Source organism: Neodiprion lecontei, chromosome 6, assembly GCF_021901455.1.
Source record: "Neodiprion lecontei isolate iyNeoLeco1 chromosome 6, iyNeoLeco1.1, whole genome shotgun sequence".
Classification (NCBI taxonomy): domain Eukaryota; kingdom Metazoa; phylum Arthropoda; class Insecta; order Hymenoptera; family Diprionidae; genus Neodiprion; species Neodiprion lecontei.
Genome location: NC_060265.1, coordinates 20,632,390 through 20,646,912, shown reverse-complemented (window position 1 = coordinate 20,646,912; position 14,523 = coordinate 20,632,390). Strand labels below are relative to the sequence as shown.

Here is a 14,523-nt window from a genome sequence, read left to right as displayed (position 1 = left end):
CCTTTCGCTGTCGAAAAATGGCCGTCCGATCATTTTTGTTTCGACGATACCGACCACAAATAACAATTATATAACAAGCAATACGAGTGATCGGTATTTTTCTTTATTCGACGTTTCCACATAAATTCTTAATGGTATTTTCCAAAATTTTCATACAAAATATGATTATAAAATCATACGAAGCTATTTACACGAACGTATCATCTACCATTTCAAAATACCCTAAACGGTTACTTAATTTTAAGTAACGACGACTGATAATATTCAATTATACTAGGTATTTTCAAGTAAACGTCACAGTATGTTGGGTTGCCTACCAGCGAGGAAAAGAATTATCGCTAATGCAGACCTACCGAATCATAATCACTTTAGTCAAGTCAAGTCAAGTCATATAATCACTTTAATGTGACTCCGGAACGCGATCACTGAACGATTCGACATGGGTTATAGTTACCCGGTATAAGTTACGTTACCACCTTCGTTTCATTTTACAAAATACTAAGAGTGGTTGTAATATTTATGATAGGCGTGATCAGGACGTTTGTTCTCGAGTTTATCTTGAATTTGAATTTTTCCACAAGTTTACTTGTCGTACATAGTATATTAGCACTGTTCAAATGTGTATAAACGTGCAGTGCGTATAGACACTTCACGTAGCAGATTAAAGTTGTTCAAAAGCCTTGAGAATAGTTGTAGGCGAGCTCCAAGAACAGTTCGACTTGAATATACCATTCTTTTGTAAGATTTTTGCACAGGTCTGTAAATAGCGATACGATAAGTGGCCGTTGTTCATATCAAATATTCAAAGGTACGAGAAGACTAAATAAATATAGACTATAATAAATAAATACAGACGACCGTGGAATTCCTAGCATACCGCAACTGTTACTACAACTAATTACTGTATCACCTTCGATTTCGATACAATGGGAAAACCTTGACGTGTTATCGGACAAACAATATTTCACTACGTATTCGTTCACAATATTTGTTTCTCCGCTTTGCTTCATTTTTCTCGAGGCGTCGGTGCAATTTAATCGTGAATCGATGTACGTAAGATAAGTGAATTTCCCTGGAAACTACTTTCAAAGACCTTCGCAAATGACGGCATCTCTTATTTATTCGGTAATTATATGATCCCTCCATTTCGAATCCCGATATTGCTCGTCGTTCCGACGGATGCATAATTCAACGGGATAATATTGTTCCAAACCTTGTCGAGCCGACATTCCCGGTTGACGCGGAATTTATAAACTATTCTGAAGAGAACAATAACAGTTTTTCAAAGGACGAATTATCTCCATTTTCATCGCTGGCTTTCATCGTATTCGAGTTTGAATTTCATTCGGAAGAGCGAAATTAGATAAAGGAAAATAGAAATATTCCTCGACCTTCCTTCAAATTGGGGCATTTCTTTGCCGTAACGATAGAAATAAATGCCGAAAGAAATGGAACGCGAAATGCAATGCGATCGAATCGTTTCTGCATCTTTATGCGATTTTCAGAATTCGAAACGTATTATAGCAAATGCTAATGAAGGATTTACGATCACTGGAACCAAAAATTTTTAACCAAAAATACGAAATTTCGTCTGATGATAACTTTTTCGTACAGACGAATAAATAGAGTATTACTACTTTTTAAAAAAATCAAAAATAAAAGAATTATACACAAGTGATGTCAATAACGGATTTAACGAGTTCAACGATAAAATCCTGATTTGTATAGGAATAACAACTTTTGTTAATTACATATAGACTACGATGACTATGGAATCTATGCTACTAAGTTTGACGGATCAATATGGTGAAGCATAAAAGTTTCTGAAAACACTTATTTCCAACTTTATCGGAACTATATATAAGTATCTGAGAACATTCTACCGATGGCAACAGATTCAAATAGGATACAAAATTGCGTATGTTCTCATGAAAATTATCACATCACGTGGGTGAAATTTCATGTTTTTACAAAACGTTTATTGTAGTTTTATACAGTAGCATTAAACTCGAGTCATGTAAACGTTCTGAGGAAACGAGCAATCCAATCAAAATAAACAAGATTCACAAATATTTCATGCTCTTCATTCCAGCGATAAAGCAACTAATTCGGTGCGCGCAGCTTTCATTAAACGAAAGTTCCGAAATCAGAGGTTTACCAGATATATCATGCATAATTCGAGGCTCCCGGTATAACGTCGTAATTAAACCTGTCCGTGTTACATGTGTTATTCAACGATCCCGACTGCTGGACTTGGAAGAAAATATATGTGTAAAATAAACTTTGCTAGCTTGACTTTCCAAATTAGCAGCATCCGATCACATTCATAGCATTTTTTTTTATTCTTGTTTATTTCTATCTTGATTTTTGGGCTTTTTGGAGCTGTTCTTATTATAAAATATCTTTTCAAATTGGTAATATCTCTTTATTATTAAGGTCTAACTGATCGTGTAACAAAACTGTTCGGCGTCGAACGTGTGGAACGTTTGTTTTTGCGGACAAATGAAGGTGACCGAAAATTTAGAAAGAACGGGATTAGCCGCGTCGATTTTACTGGAGCGTAAATAAGACTAGGTTGGATAAAATTTATCTTCCCATCAACAAGTAAACTTATAATTGGATATTATAGAAATACGATTAGGCCCTAGATTAATGAAGAATAAATACGGGGTATATCTATACAGATATTTATCCAACGTCGCGTTATTAAACTTTGCGAAGAATTATTATTACTTTAAATAGCAGTGAATTCACTCGGATTGCGGGAATGCGCATCTTAATTACGTTTCACTGTCCGGTTATTTATTAAGTAGAACTTCAACGTCCACCGATGTGTCTTTCGTCAATTTAGAGAGTATATTTCCTCAAATTTTAAAAAGTACATCAGGTACAAGAATTCGATATCAGTATGTAAAAAACCACAATCGCTCCAACCTACAATGGATTAACAATTCTAAAGTTACGTTTCGAAATCAAATTCCATTGTTCACATGCCATGTAATCTATTTCCCTCGATTCGAACAAGTTATTTATTTACCGTACACGCTTCAACGTTAAACTATTTAACTCGTTGTCAGTGTAGTAATTCTTTCTTTCATTGTATCAGAGAAGTGAGAATCAAGTTCGTAAGAATCGTTAATATACGATAAGGGACTTGTCCACCTAATGGTTACGAATAAATCGCACACGCGAGGAAGGTGAGAAAAGGGGACGAGAGAGTAAGACGAAAGTGTTTCCCTTGGCTCTCGGTGACCCGTGAGCTCCGTAATGCGGACAAGCCGCTTGGGCCCCGACCAAGAGTCCGCGGAAGCCTACGAGGGATAATCCTAGGACGTGATAATGCGGTCTCGACATCTTCCAGCGGAAGAACCGGATGGAAGAATGTAGACGCACACGCAAAAAGCGAGCCAGACGCGAGGTATTAAGGAAGTTTTAACGGTGTTACGTGGCTAGTCAAAATTTCGTTGCATCACGTTATTGTGAAAGCTTCGTATATTTACTTTATAATATATACTTTCAAGATCTGTCACGCATAAAATACATTTTTTTTCTGTTTTGAATTTATAGACGAAAAGTAACTTTAGTACAGCAATTTCATGTTTTACGTATGTGATGCGTTGTTGCCACGTCACAACCTCTTATGACCCGCACAGCTGGATACAACCTCAGACATGTATACATTATTTTTAAATAATTCGCTTCTACTGCCAAAAAATATTTCAACGAAATATCAATGCCACTTTGTTACAAATTTAATCGATGACTTCAATTCTCGTGGCCATTCCTCCGTGAGAATACGTGTGAAATGAACGAAGACATATTTGCTGGTATCTCATAAACAATCCCGTGAAGCGATACAAAATTTCGAATTGAAATTGAATTGAAATACGTAAATATGTTGAATTGCCAAATTTTATCGGAAACTGAATGTTAATTCTCGTATGTTTAGAACTCCCTTAACGCGATCGGACGCTTGCGCGAGCGAAGCTGTGCTGTTAACCAAGATCTTTCATTTCAAACGCAATTGAACGAAGAAAGCCGAGCTTCGCAGCCAAGAAGGAATCGCCGATGATCTTTTTACAGCTCTAAAATTTTCACTAGCGGAAGCTTTGTTTGATACTTCTTCGGTATACTTTTAAAAAAATGGAAGAGTTGTAGCAGCACGTTGAATAATATTCAAGTTTTCGAATTTCATAGTAAAAATTTCCAATCCATTACTATTTTGGTACTCTGCCCTTCTTGACGCAAAATTTTTGAACCGATAATAGAAGCATGATTTCAAAAATTGGTTTATTTTTCAATCGCACTTATCATGCGTAGTTTTATATGCACCGTGGATAATAAGTAAAGAGCTGGATCCTGTTTGTAATAGTTCCGGATCGTCAAGATCAAGGTGAAATAGCATAATAAAGAATTCAAAAATTTTTAACACGACTCTGAGCCAGTGGCTAGAATATATTGAAAGCCAAAATTCGTAAACGTTTCGAGACTGGAAAAGGGACGTAAACTATAAGAAGAATATTATCTATATTATCATTATTCGTGTGCGACGTGCGGACGGGTCACTGCGAATTTCGCTCGACGGAGACGAACTTGTCCGACGTACCGCTCGGTTCAGACTCCGAGTCGCGAATGACGGTGCTCGCTTCTGCGCCGCTCGAGCTCCCGCGATCGGCGCGCGGTTCTCGCCGCCGCGCATGCGCAGTACTTCTAGACGCTCGCAACCCGGTGCCTCCAGACACGACGACGGTAGTCGCGAAGAAAAAGATGCAGAATTGTTTCCAATTATGTTTTCTGATAGCGAAATGGCAAAAAAAATTCGCAATGCGTAAAGACAAGATCGGTTGTGTATTCACAGTATTCAATAATTAATAAATATTCGACCTAGAGGCTATGCGACTGATCGTAAGTTTTCTTCGATTCTATACCAATAAGATTCTATAATAACATAACAGGGACAGTTGCCCTGGTTTTTTTTTTATAAACATAAAACAGCAATTGTTCAATTTTTCTTGTTACGAACATGCAAATTATATTTAAACTTACCGGTCTATAATATACATACCTATATACACACAAACACGTATGATTACGAATACTGGATAGATATAAAAATGTAAAATATATTTGTACATGTTTAAATATATGTACATTGTACACATGGTCAATGAATATTGTATACCAACTTCTGTTCAACTGTGTGTTTAACCGTTGAATCAAATTCAGTCTCTTCCAATTAATAAAGAAAAATTTGTATAACGACGGACATCCAGACATGTACTAACATGTTACATGAGAATCTTGAAATCGGTGCAACACAAATATTGTAAACTTGATCAATTAAACCGTAATGAAAATTCGGCTTACAAGCTTAGCACGATGTTTCGTACCTACACAATATCTCGGCTGAGGAGACCTTTTCAAATTAAGCATCGAGTATACATGTATATATATATATTATATATATAAAAATTGTAAGTATCCCTGCACCAACTCAAGGAACGCTGCAAAAGCGTAGTGTATCGAATCAATTCAAGATCGCTACCTATAGTTTGAAATTAGTTTAAAAATCCAATATCACTATAGGTACAAAAGCCAATCTATTAGCGCAAGACCTTGATCAATGAATGACCTACTGTTAAAGCCGCAGTCGATTGATTCTTCAGCGGGTGAAATAAGCTGGTCGAGTCAAAGCGCCTCATCCCTCTAAAGTATTAACCCCGGCTCGGGCCGTCGAGGGTTGTCAACCGTGAGGCGATCGATCATCCCTTCTGATTGCAATACTCCAGCTACACGAAATAAATACCGCGTTGCAGACCAGCTACAATTAACTAGTGGATTACGGAAAGACAAATAGCAACGGATCTACGTGTAGAAGAGAATTAGTGCAGTACGTTTGAACATGGCGATTGAGAGTGAACAACCTTCACCGTCTAGATCAAAGGTGAGGAAAAGAGAATATAAACATTCAAAAAAAAACTCTGACACTGTTATTTGTGCCAATAATGGTGAACGCGAATGAAACAACATCCCTAATTTGTAATAAGATAATAAATCTGAGAAAATTCGAATAATACGAGCTAAGATATCAACAATTTGAGAAAAAGTTTTAACACTGATACGTCAAAAATAATTAAACTCTGATGTTTTTTATGGGGTTCTTATATTTTTCAACTTATTTTTTAGAATTAAAACCGGATCGAAAACACCAGAGATCAATCGTTTTCAATGCTCTAATTATAAAACCTTTTTTCAAATCGTTGGTACCTCAGTTTCGTTCATACAAATTTGTTCTAAAATATTTTTACTACATAGTGGTGACATTGTTATTCGTGCACCATCATTGACGCGAATAAACGTTTCAACAGATTTGTTCTCTTTTCCTAGTTTCTGATTCATCCAGTCTCATTCATCCTCAATAAAATGATCGGACCCATAGAGCAAGAAGCTGTCTAATTCTAATAATATACCAAAAAAAAAAAAAAAACAACAACTTTTCAGGGTAAGAAGGAAAAACACGCTGCAGTAGTCTACCAGCCGTATTGTGCAACCGGTTTCCAATGCTTCGTGTGAATCGCAACGGGAACAGGATACGGTTTCGGTATATGAACCGGAACCGCAACGTGGACCGGATACGGCCTGTCAACGTGGACGTATTTCTCGACCGGATAGGGTTTCAGGACGGGAACAGCGAATGGAACGGCTACCGGTCTGTCGACGTGGACAGGATAATGCACCGGCTTCTCAACGTGGACAATCTTCTCGACGTGGACGGGATACGGCCTGGGAACAGGAACGGCGACGGGAACTGCGACTGGCCTGTCGACGTGCACGGGAACCGGAACACCGACGTGTTTCGTCACTGTTTGGATAATCGGGACGCTGACGGCAACCGGCTGAGGAACCGGATGCGCGACTACCGGTGCAGGAGCCGGAAAATTTGGAATCGCCGGAAGTCCCACTGGAGCTGCTATGGGAAGCGGGTGACCTGGAAGAGAATCGAAATATTATAGAAAGTCTTATCTTAGAGGGAATAAGGTGAGAAGCGTAATATCAGTTTTGTAAATTTGAAGTATTTACGAAAGCTGAAATGAATTTGAAAAATTAAATTATTTTAACGTTGTGTTACAATTATACTGAATTTCAGAGAATTCCGTCATATAACGTTGCGAATTTATGAATCGGTACTGCCGAAAATGCATGACTATTGTACGATAACGTTATGGATTTAATCCTCGTATTTTTACGTTTCATTTTCGGGTTTCATTCCTGACGAGTTATGAGAGTTTTGAAATCGTAAAAAATAGGTGCGTTTTTTGACACGAAAAAAAAATAATTGCAACAGTTGTCTAACAGGAATGGTATCGACATAACTAATTAGCTGCTCGCTAAATTTTGTCTAAAGACGAGAGTCTGAAGGATTTATTTTTCCAGTATAGGATAATAGATCTGGCAATATTCCAACGAACAAAGCGTATGTATACAAATCCTCTTTCTAATTAAAATCTGGGATCTCAAGTTGCTTCCTCCTATTTGTCGGTATGTATACTTTTGTTCAATTATGACCAAACTCACCACGGAGTCGGGTTACTGGAAAAGGTTGGCGGGTTGAAAATCGATACTTTTTCTTAATTTGATTACGCGATACTCGCACTCCGAATATTTTCCTTAAAATGCCGCAAATAATACTGAAATTATGACCTTGCATACCGATATGTTGCTTCAAATAATTTTTAAAATGGTTTATTTTGTTAAAAGAACTATTTTTTACGAATTCTCTGGTCGAGATTTTTTTTCACAACAGTCAAATCAATATTGCTATTTGTCTATCAAAATCACAACACCGATACGATCTTCACAAAAAACTAAATATTCAACAACACCAACGTAATAAAACAAAGTGTCCTTATAGTTGGACTGTGCAAAATAGTTTCCTGAATAATACGAGTAATTTTAGAGAGAAATCGAACAAATATATTATATTTGTAACCTTTCCGATGTGATTCGAAACAAAGCATCGATATCCAAGCTTTCGTTGCTAGGTTCGGAATTTTTTATTTGTAAAAATCTAAAGAGATTTTCCTAATATAATATAATAATTTGATAAGTAAGTACTCGATATATGACCAACTTAAAACGATCTGAAATTAATGTTTCTTATTTTACTACCAATTTGTTTTTCTTTGATTTGTTAGGGAAATTATCGTAGCTTGAGAATCGTACATTTATTTGACAAATAAAATTGACAAAAATGTATGATCACCTTTGAATCAACAAAAAACAAAAGCTTGCTTTTATAGTTTCTCAAAAAATCCTCCATTTTTCACGGCAATGGTTTTTACTCACCAACGGGACGAGGTACCGGCAAGGGTTGAAAATTCACCGGAACCGGATGTCCCGCGGGTTGAGGCGGGGATGGAGCCGGCTGAAGGATAGGTGCCGGATTTTCGTAGATTGGCGCAGGCTCTGCGGCAGGTGGACCATAAACTGACGCTGGACCACTTTGCTGCGGAAGTCCATATCCCAGCTCGAATACACCTCGTTTTCCGTGTTTTTTCACCCCCTTCCGACTGTGTTTCTCATGTCTTTCCACCCCGGCGACCAAGGTCGCTGTCAAGGTCAGGCACAACACCTGTAGTTTTGCAGAGAGTGAAAGGAAATAATCTGTCATAACTGTTTTCTTCTGACGTGCAATGAGAAATTTTTTTATTCCACATAGTTATACCAAGCAATTATCGCGTAATGGTTACCGTTACTTATGAACGATTCAAACGTTATTGGAATCGCACGAAAACTTGTGGCGAGCAAATATTTACTACATTTTTTAGTAGTAATAAGCATTCTTTCCGGCGAATAATTCATGAACATCAAATTAACGCAATAGTTACAAGAAAATATTGTACGAGTGACTATATTCGAGAAGAATACACCGTAAGCTGCACGTACTGTAGTTTTTCTAGTTACAGCTATAGAACTGATTCTCATTTTGTACCCGATGTTGATCTGTTATGATAAGAAACAAAAATAGTTACGGATTTTAGTTACGTAGTAACTTGTACAATAAGACCATTTTTGGTTTTTTTCTCGTCGGTCGGAATTACGTCGGCTCTGAAAGGCCATCAAAGTTAAACCGTTGATCGGATTTTCGACGGTTTTTTTTTTTTTTTATACAAACTTTTCAGAGATTCATGTACAATCGTTAGCACAAATTCACGTTATTAACCTCCAGATTTGCTAACGAGAATAATCCAATAAGTCCTCCCCTGTGGGAAGTTCGTTACTTTCAATTCACATAACTATAAACAAAACGATTTTTACGCGCGTATAAATTTCGCTTTTTTCCAACGAAATTCTGACAAATATCCCTCACTTCTTCTCGCGATTTTAGTCGTTCCGGTAATATCAAGAGCAGGAAAAACGTTTATATCGATCACAGATCGTGCAGATTCAGATCAGAGAATTTAAAACTAAAGCACTCCGCAAATCTCCTGCAAGATACACATAAATTTTTTTTAATTTATAAAATTATACGCTGAGCCGTGATTCGCCGGTTGATCCAAATGCAGAGAAATTTGTTTTGTTGTTATTTATTTTTTAATTATTTTATTCAATTACCCAAGTAAACTTCATATTTTCTTGAATCAAGCCACACCACCACAGCGTTCGCGGTACGAGAAACAACCGTGAAATGTGATGAGAGTCATTGTTGTCCCCGGTGTATTTATACGGCGGTGAAAATTGTCCGGAAGACACCGACGACCAAATCAATTCGATTCGATTTGATTAACTTTCGCTATTTCTAATCCTGGGTGCCGGCCAAAAGTGCGTTTCTTTTCCGTTACGGCGAACCGCCCACGCGGCGCAACTTATAATCGCATGTACTATACATATCATAATGCACGACGCACTTACGAATTGCAATGCGAGTTACGACAGCGACTGCAACTCGTTAAGAATGCGAACAAATACTCTCGATTTTCCTGTACAGTTTCTCACACTTTTGCAAGAAAGTCAATTAAAGAGGTTGATTGATTAAAAATCGATGCGCTTTATTAATTTTATTCGTCATTATGACCGTCTAACTACAGGATGGTTCATTTTTTCACGTCATAAGTATATTTAACGAAAGTTGCACCGACTGTAAAAAAAAAAACAAATTTTTTCCGGAAATCATATAAAGAATTCAAGCACGGAAGTCGCAAGTGATATTGCAAAAATGAAACGCACTAGTTGCACTCGCCTTTGACGCAGACCCGTCGATCAACTTGACGGGGTTTGGAATTAGAAAACGAAAGCAAGGAAAGTTCCTGTATTTCCCTACGCGGAAGGTACCTACGTTCAGGTTTGTCGTATACATTCGCACCCACTTAACGAAGCAGTCATCAAGTTTGCTGCCTGAGACCAGCGCTCTTTATTCCAAACGCAGCAGGTTTCTTTGATCAAGCTTCATATTTTATTTTGGAACATTGAGGGTGAAGAAAACGATGCGCATATTATGTTTGCTTACATCAATGGCGAAGGGCTTTGTATGGTATGTATCGAAGGAGTACTTGGAACAAACACGCGCCGGACGGAATTGTTGTTTTCTTTTAATTTCCTGCGAACCCCTGAGGGAACTTACTTGCAATATACCGAGAAAATTGATGCTGCAGAAAACCGATAACGGATGTGGAACTACGTTATCATTTTAACGAATGAATGATAAATTATTGTACAGTTTCACCGGATGTGAAAGACACCACGTCGCATAATAAACCCGGAAGTAGGTTAGTGGGCGATGAAATACCTCCATGATCGTATAATTAACAGGCGGAATTAGTCAGTCACGTCACTTAGGCTCGTTATTCACTTCGTAGATATTTCTGTACATAAGCTTCGAAAGGCAGTGGAAGATGTATCTAATTTTATCAATCGACAATAAAACAAACGTAGCGTTAATTTCGTCAGATGTGATTTGGTTGACAGGTAAAATGGGAATCTTTCATTATAGGATGGATTAATCGTTAGTCCGAGATAATAATGACAAAGTTTAACTTGGCAGTCCATATGTAATTTTATGAGCTGATTTATAGGTAAGCCTAACGGAAAATCACTTTTTGATGCTCAATAATCAACCGTTCAGGATTAATATGAAAAAGAAAAAAATTCGAATCGGATTAAAAACTATTTAATTAAGAAACCTTTTCTTTGTTTGTCGTTGTCTTAGCTAATTGTGTTATTGGTCAATTTGGTTCAGATTCATTTTTATTGCATAGTCAGTCTTTTTTTTTTTTTTTTTTGTTCACCATATATGATTGGCGCAAATAATAGTGTTGGAATTTTTTGCATGATTGTTTTAGTCTCACTAATTTTTGAATGTAATTGTTTATTTGTTTTACTGCGGGGCCCAATCATTCTAAAATTAATTTGAGAACATTGACACGAAATGATGAGAGCAATTGCTTCAAAAATCCATGCTTTTATTCCATAATCGACGAATAACGAATCCAACCTTTCCGCATCAGTAAAACCATCCATAAATATTAAAACGTTAACTGTCAAACGCACCTTTGATAAATCATTCACGGTGTAGCCAACACGTGTTAAGAAAACACACGTTATTGGGTAAATTAACTATTCAAACCCCGAATGAAAGCTAGAGATGAACTTGACGCGAGGTCACTTAGTATCGACTCGCAATGTAACTGTGAGTAACATTGGGAAGGAAAGCAGTAGATCGATTCATTATCTAGTATAGCTTGCAAAACTAGATCGGAGATTTATCCCACCATTCTATACCCGGCCATGAAGTGGATATCCATTACGGAAATGCAGGATGTCCGTAAAACGCTGTTGGAGAATACGTATACCGCATGTCTTAACCGGTCAATTGGGATCTCTGTAGGAAATGGACCACTCCTTGGCAAATATAAAAGCTACCAATGTCTCCAGCTTGCACAAACCGAACTAGACCGCCGAGCGTCGTATACAATGCTGAAGGTCTTGGTAAGGATTCAGTCGACGATGTCACGATCGGCTTGATCTCGATCATTTTTGATCTGTAAGACTTTGGTCGACTTCTTGACTGCAGACATAAAAAAAAAAAATCAAAAATGTACAATAATGAAATAATAAAAGGATACGTAAATGGGAATTGTTAACGGGAACCGAAAGTTACAACAATTAAGCGTCAGATTCACTTTGATTAAACCCGTATCGATATGTAAAAATCCGTGTCAATCAATGAATTGTGGATTAAGTTACCACCGGCCTGTTTCAGGTACTGAACGTCCTTCTGTATGGCTTCGCCCTAACAGCGGATCCGGAAGAACAGAAGCAACGGAAAAGAGGAATCCTCAACGATGGTTGGGTCGGAATAGGAAACCCATATTCTTACGGGCACGGTCAACCTTGGACAGCAGGTGAAACTCCATGGAAGCCGATAAAAGTACCGTCGATCGGGTTTGACTACCACAAGCAACACTTCGAAGGGTATGAAACGAATTTCGGTATTACCATTTTTCCCTCATTTTTTCACGCTCAAACTTGTCGACTCAAAATCTGGCCACAACGGCTTAAATTTTATGATTCGCATTCAATTGTAGAACGCACAGCTCCTTCGATGAAATTAACACTTTTTGGAAATGAACATATCGGTGGCGGATGTGCTCCTACTTGAAAACGACGGATTTCAGTTTCGCAAAGTTCAATCTCAAAGCAGAGCATATTTTACTTTCGAGAATTGAAGATATTCGCGATATATGAGTTCAACGTATAAGCCGATCCCAAATAATAAATTGACCAAATAAATTGACGAGTAACTAATTGGTGTACGGTAAATCAGAGAATGATTGATGTGATTTGCGTACAACATTCTAACTCATTGCGAGCCAGGGTTTTTTTTTTCTAGACACAAATTGAATACAAACAAATGGAAACGGGCAAAATCGATCCCTTAAACCAGATTATTAGTCGGACAATGATTGTACTTACACGAGATTAGAACCGTCGATGAGTTTCTTTATTCTGACTATAATTATTCCTTTCCCAATTAGTCCCGTTGCATAACAGTGAGCTACAACCATAACTGATCATTACTTCGGTACTAATTAGGTGGAACCACAATCATCTACATATCTACAAACCGCACGTGCCGCTTTTGAATGTTCACACAAAGCCGATCCTCAAAACGTATCCAGTCTACATAACGAAACATGTGATACTAGAAAAGCCTGTTCCGGTCCCGCAGCCGGTTTACGTCCGGGAAAAGGTCCCGGTTTACGTAGACAAACCCTACCATGTACCAGTCGAAGTTCCGGTTCCGGTAGAAAAAATTATACACAAACCGGTCGCTGTTCCGGTTCCCGTTCCCCAGGTAAGATCGTCACTTGTACCCGAGCGAACTTAATTAATGAAAATTTAAGAATTTTGGACGCCTAAATGTATGTGCGTCGTTCGTTAGTGGGTGAAGTGTATATGACGTGTGTATAGCACGTTAGTTTCACGGTTTAAATTCACAGCTCGTAGGCTTTCAAGAAAGATGTGATTACGGCCAGACTAGTCTTGCCATAATTTTGTTTCTCGTAAAAGAGCGCTCGATAACTAGTGATTATTGAAAACAACGGTAAACTCCAAAAAAAATTGCAAGCGTACCGACGGCGGCCATGTTGACTTTGTTTAGCGGTTCGCAAATATTTTTATGTATATAATCTTCACCCAGGCATAAAATTAATTTAGACCACTGACGCCAAACACTTTCACCTAAAGTATCATTTCGGTATCACAGAATCGAAATAACGCATTTCGAGCTAAAGTCTAACTATTATTTACCTTGATCCGCAGGTCGTTCCAGTTCCCGTACCTTTCCCGGTTCATTCTCATTTCCCTCACTCGTCGCACGGTGAATTTCATGGTAATTTTTTCCCACCGTCTCCCTACGGTTTTGATCACGGATACGGGTACGGACACGGACACGGACATGGTCACGGATATGGATATGGTCACGGGCCCCATCACTACGGACATGGCCACGACCACTACGGACATGGTCATGATCACTACGGTCATAGTCATGGAATCGAACACTATGGCCACGATCACTACGGACACGGGCACATTAAAAACCACAAGGGCAAGCGAAGCGAAGAACAGGATTGAGAAATGATAATTACGACTTTGTTATTTGCATGTTCCATAGTTATCTGGTGAGTTAGTATTGCCAGTGGATTCAGAAACGTGCCTTTGTATTATATGATTTTTTAAACATAAATAAACTATCGAAATATGAAGTGATATAGCAATATTATAATTACCGTTCTACGAGCACCGTTGAACACAATTATTATCATATATCAATCCAAGCTTCGATTTGTGGTATTGTATGGTTATTTATTCTAGAAATTTTATAAATTTAATCATACCACTGTCTTTATGTCGGAAAAGAAAACTTAATATCATCTTTAATAAATTATTCGACTTCTTCTTTGCTGGGTCAGCAAAACTTAATCACTTCGATCCATGATCACTTAAAATCAATTACTGACT

General features: G+C 37.8%; 1 protein-coding gene across 5 annotated transcripts; it reads right to left on the bottom strand.

The window, feature by feature from the left end:
- Positions 1–4,829: 4,829 nt before the first annotated feature.
- LOC107223406 (zinc finger protein 512B) lies at positions 4,830–14,406 on the bottom strand. Of its 5 annotated transcripts, none has more exons than XM_046744401.1 (4): positions 14,292–14,406; positions 11,769–12,064; positions 8,347–8,632; positions 4,830–6,988 (listed from the first exon to the last, which is right to left on the bottom strand). In XM_046744401.1, the coding sequence occupies exons 2-4, from the start codon at positions 11,799–11,801 to the stop codon at positions 6,531–6,533; spliced, it is 777 nt and encodes a 258-aa protein (XP_046600357.1). In that variant the 5' UTR covers positions 11,802–12,064; positions 14,292–14,406; the 3' UTR covers positions 4,830–6,530. The 5 variants fall into 5 exon arrangements, with proteins under 5 accessions (XP_046600357.1, XP_046600358.1, XP_046600356.1 ...); XM_046744402.1 differs by lacking the exon at positions 14,292–14,406 and adding an exon at positions 13,810–13,846; XM_046744400.1 differs by lacking the exon at positions 11,769–12,064 and having other exon boundaries at positions 14,292–14,348.
- Between the last annotated feature and the right edge of the window lie 117 nt (positions 14,407–14,523).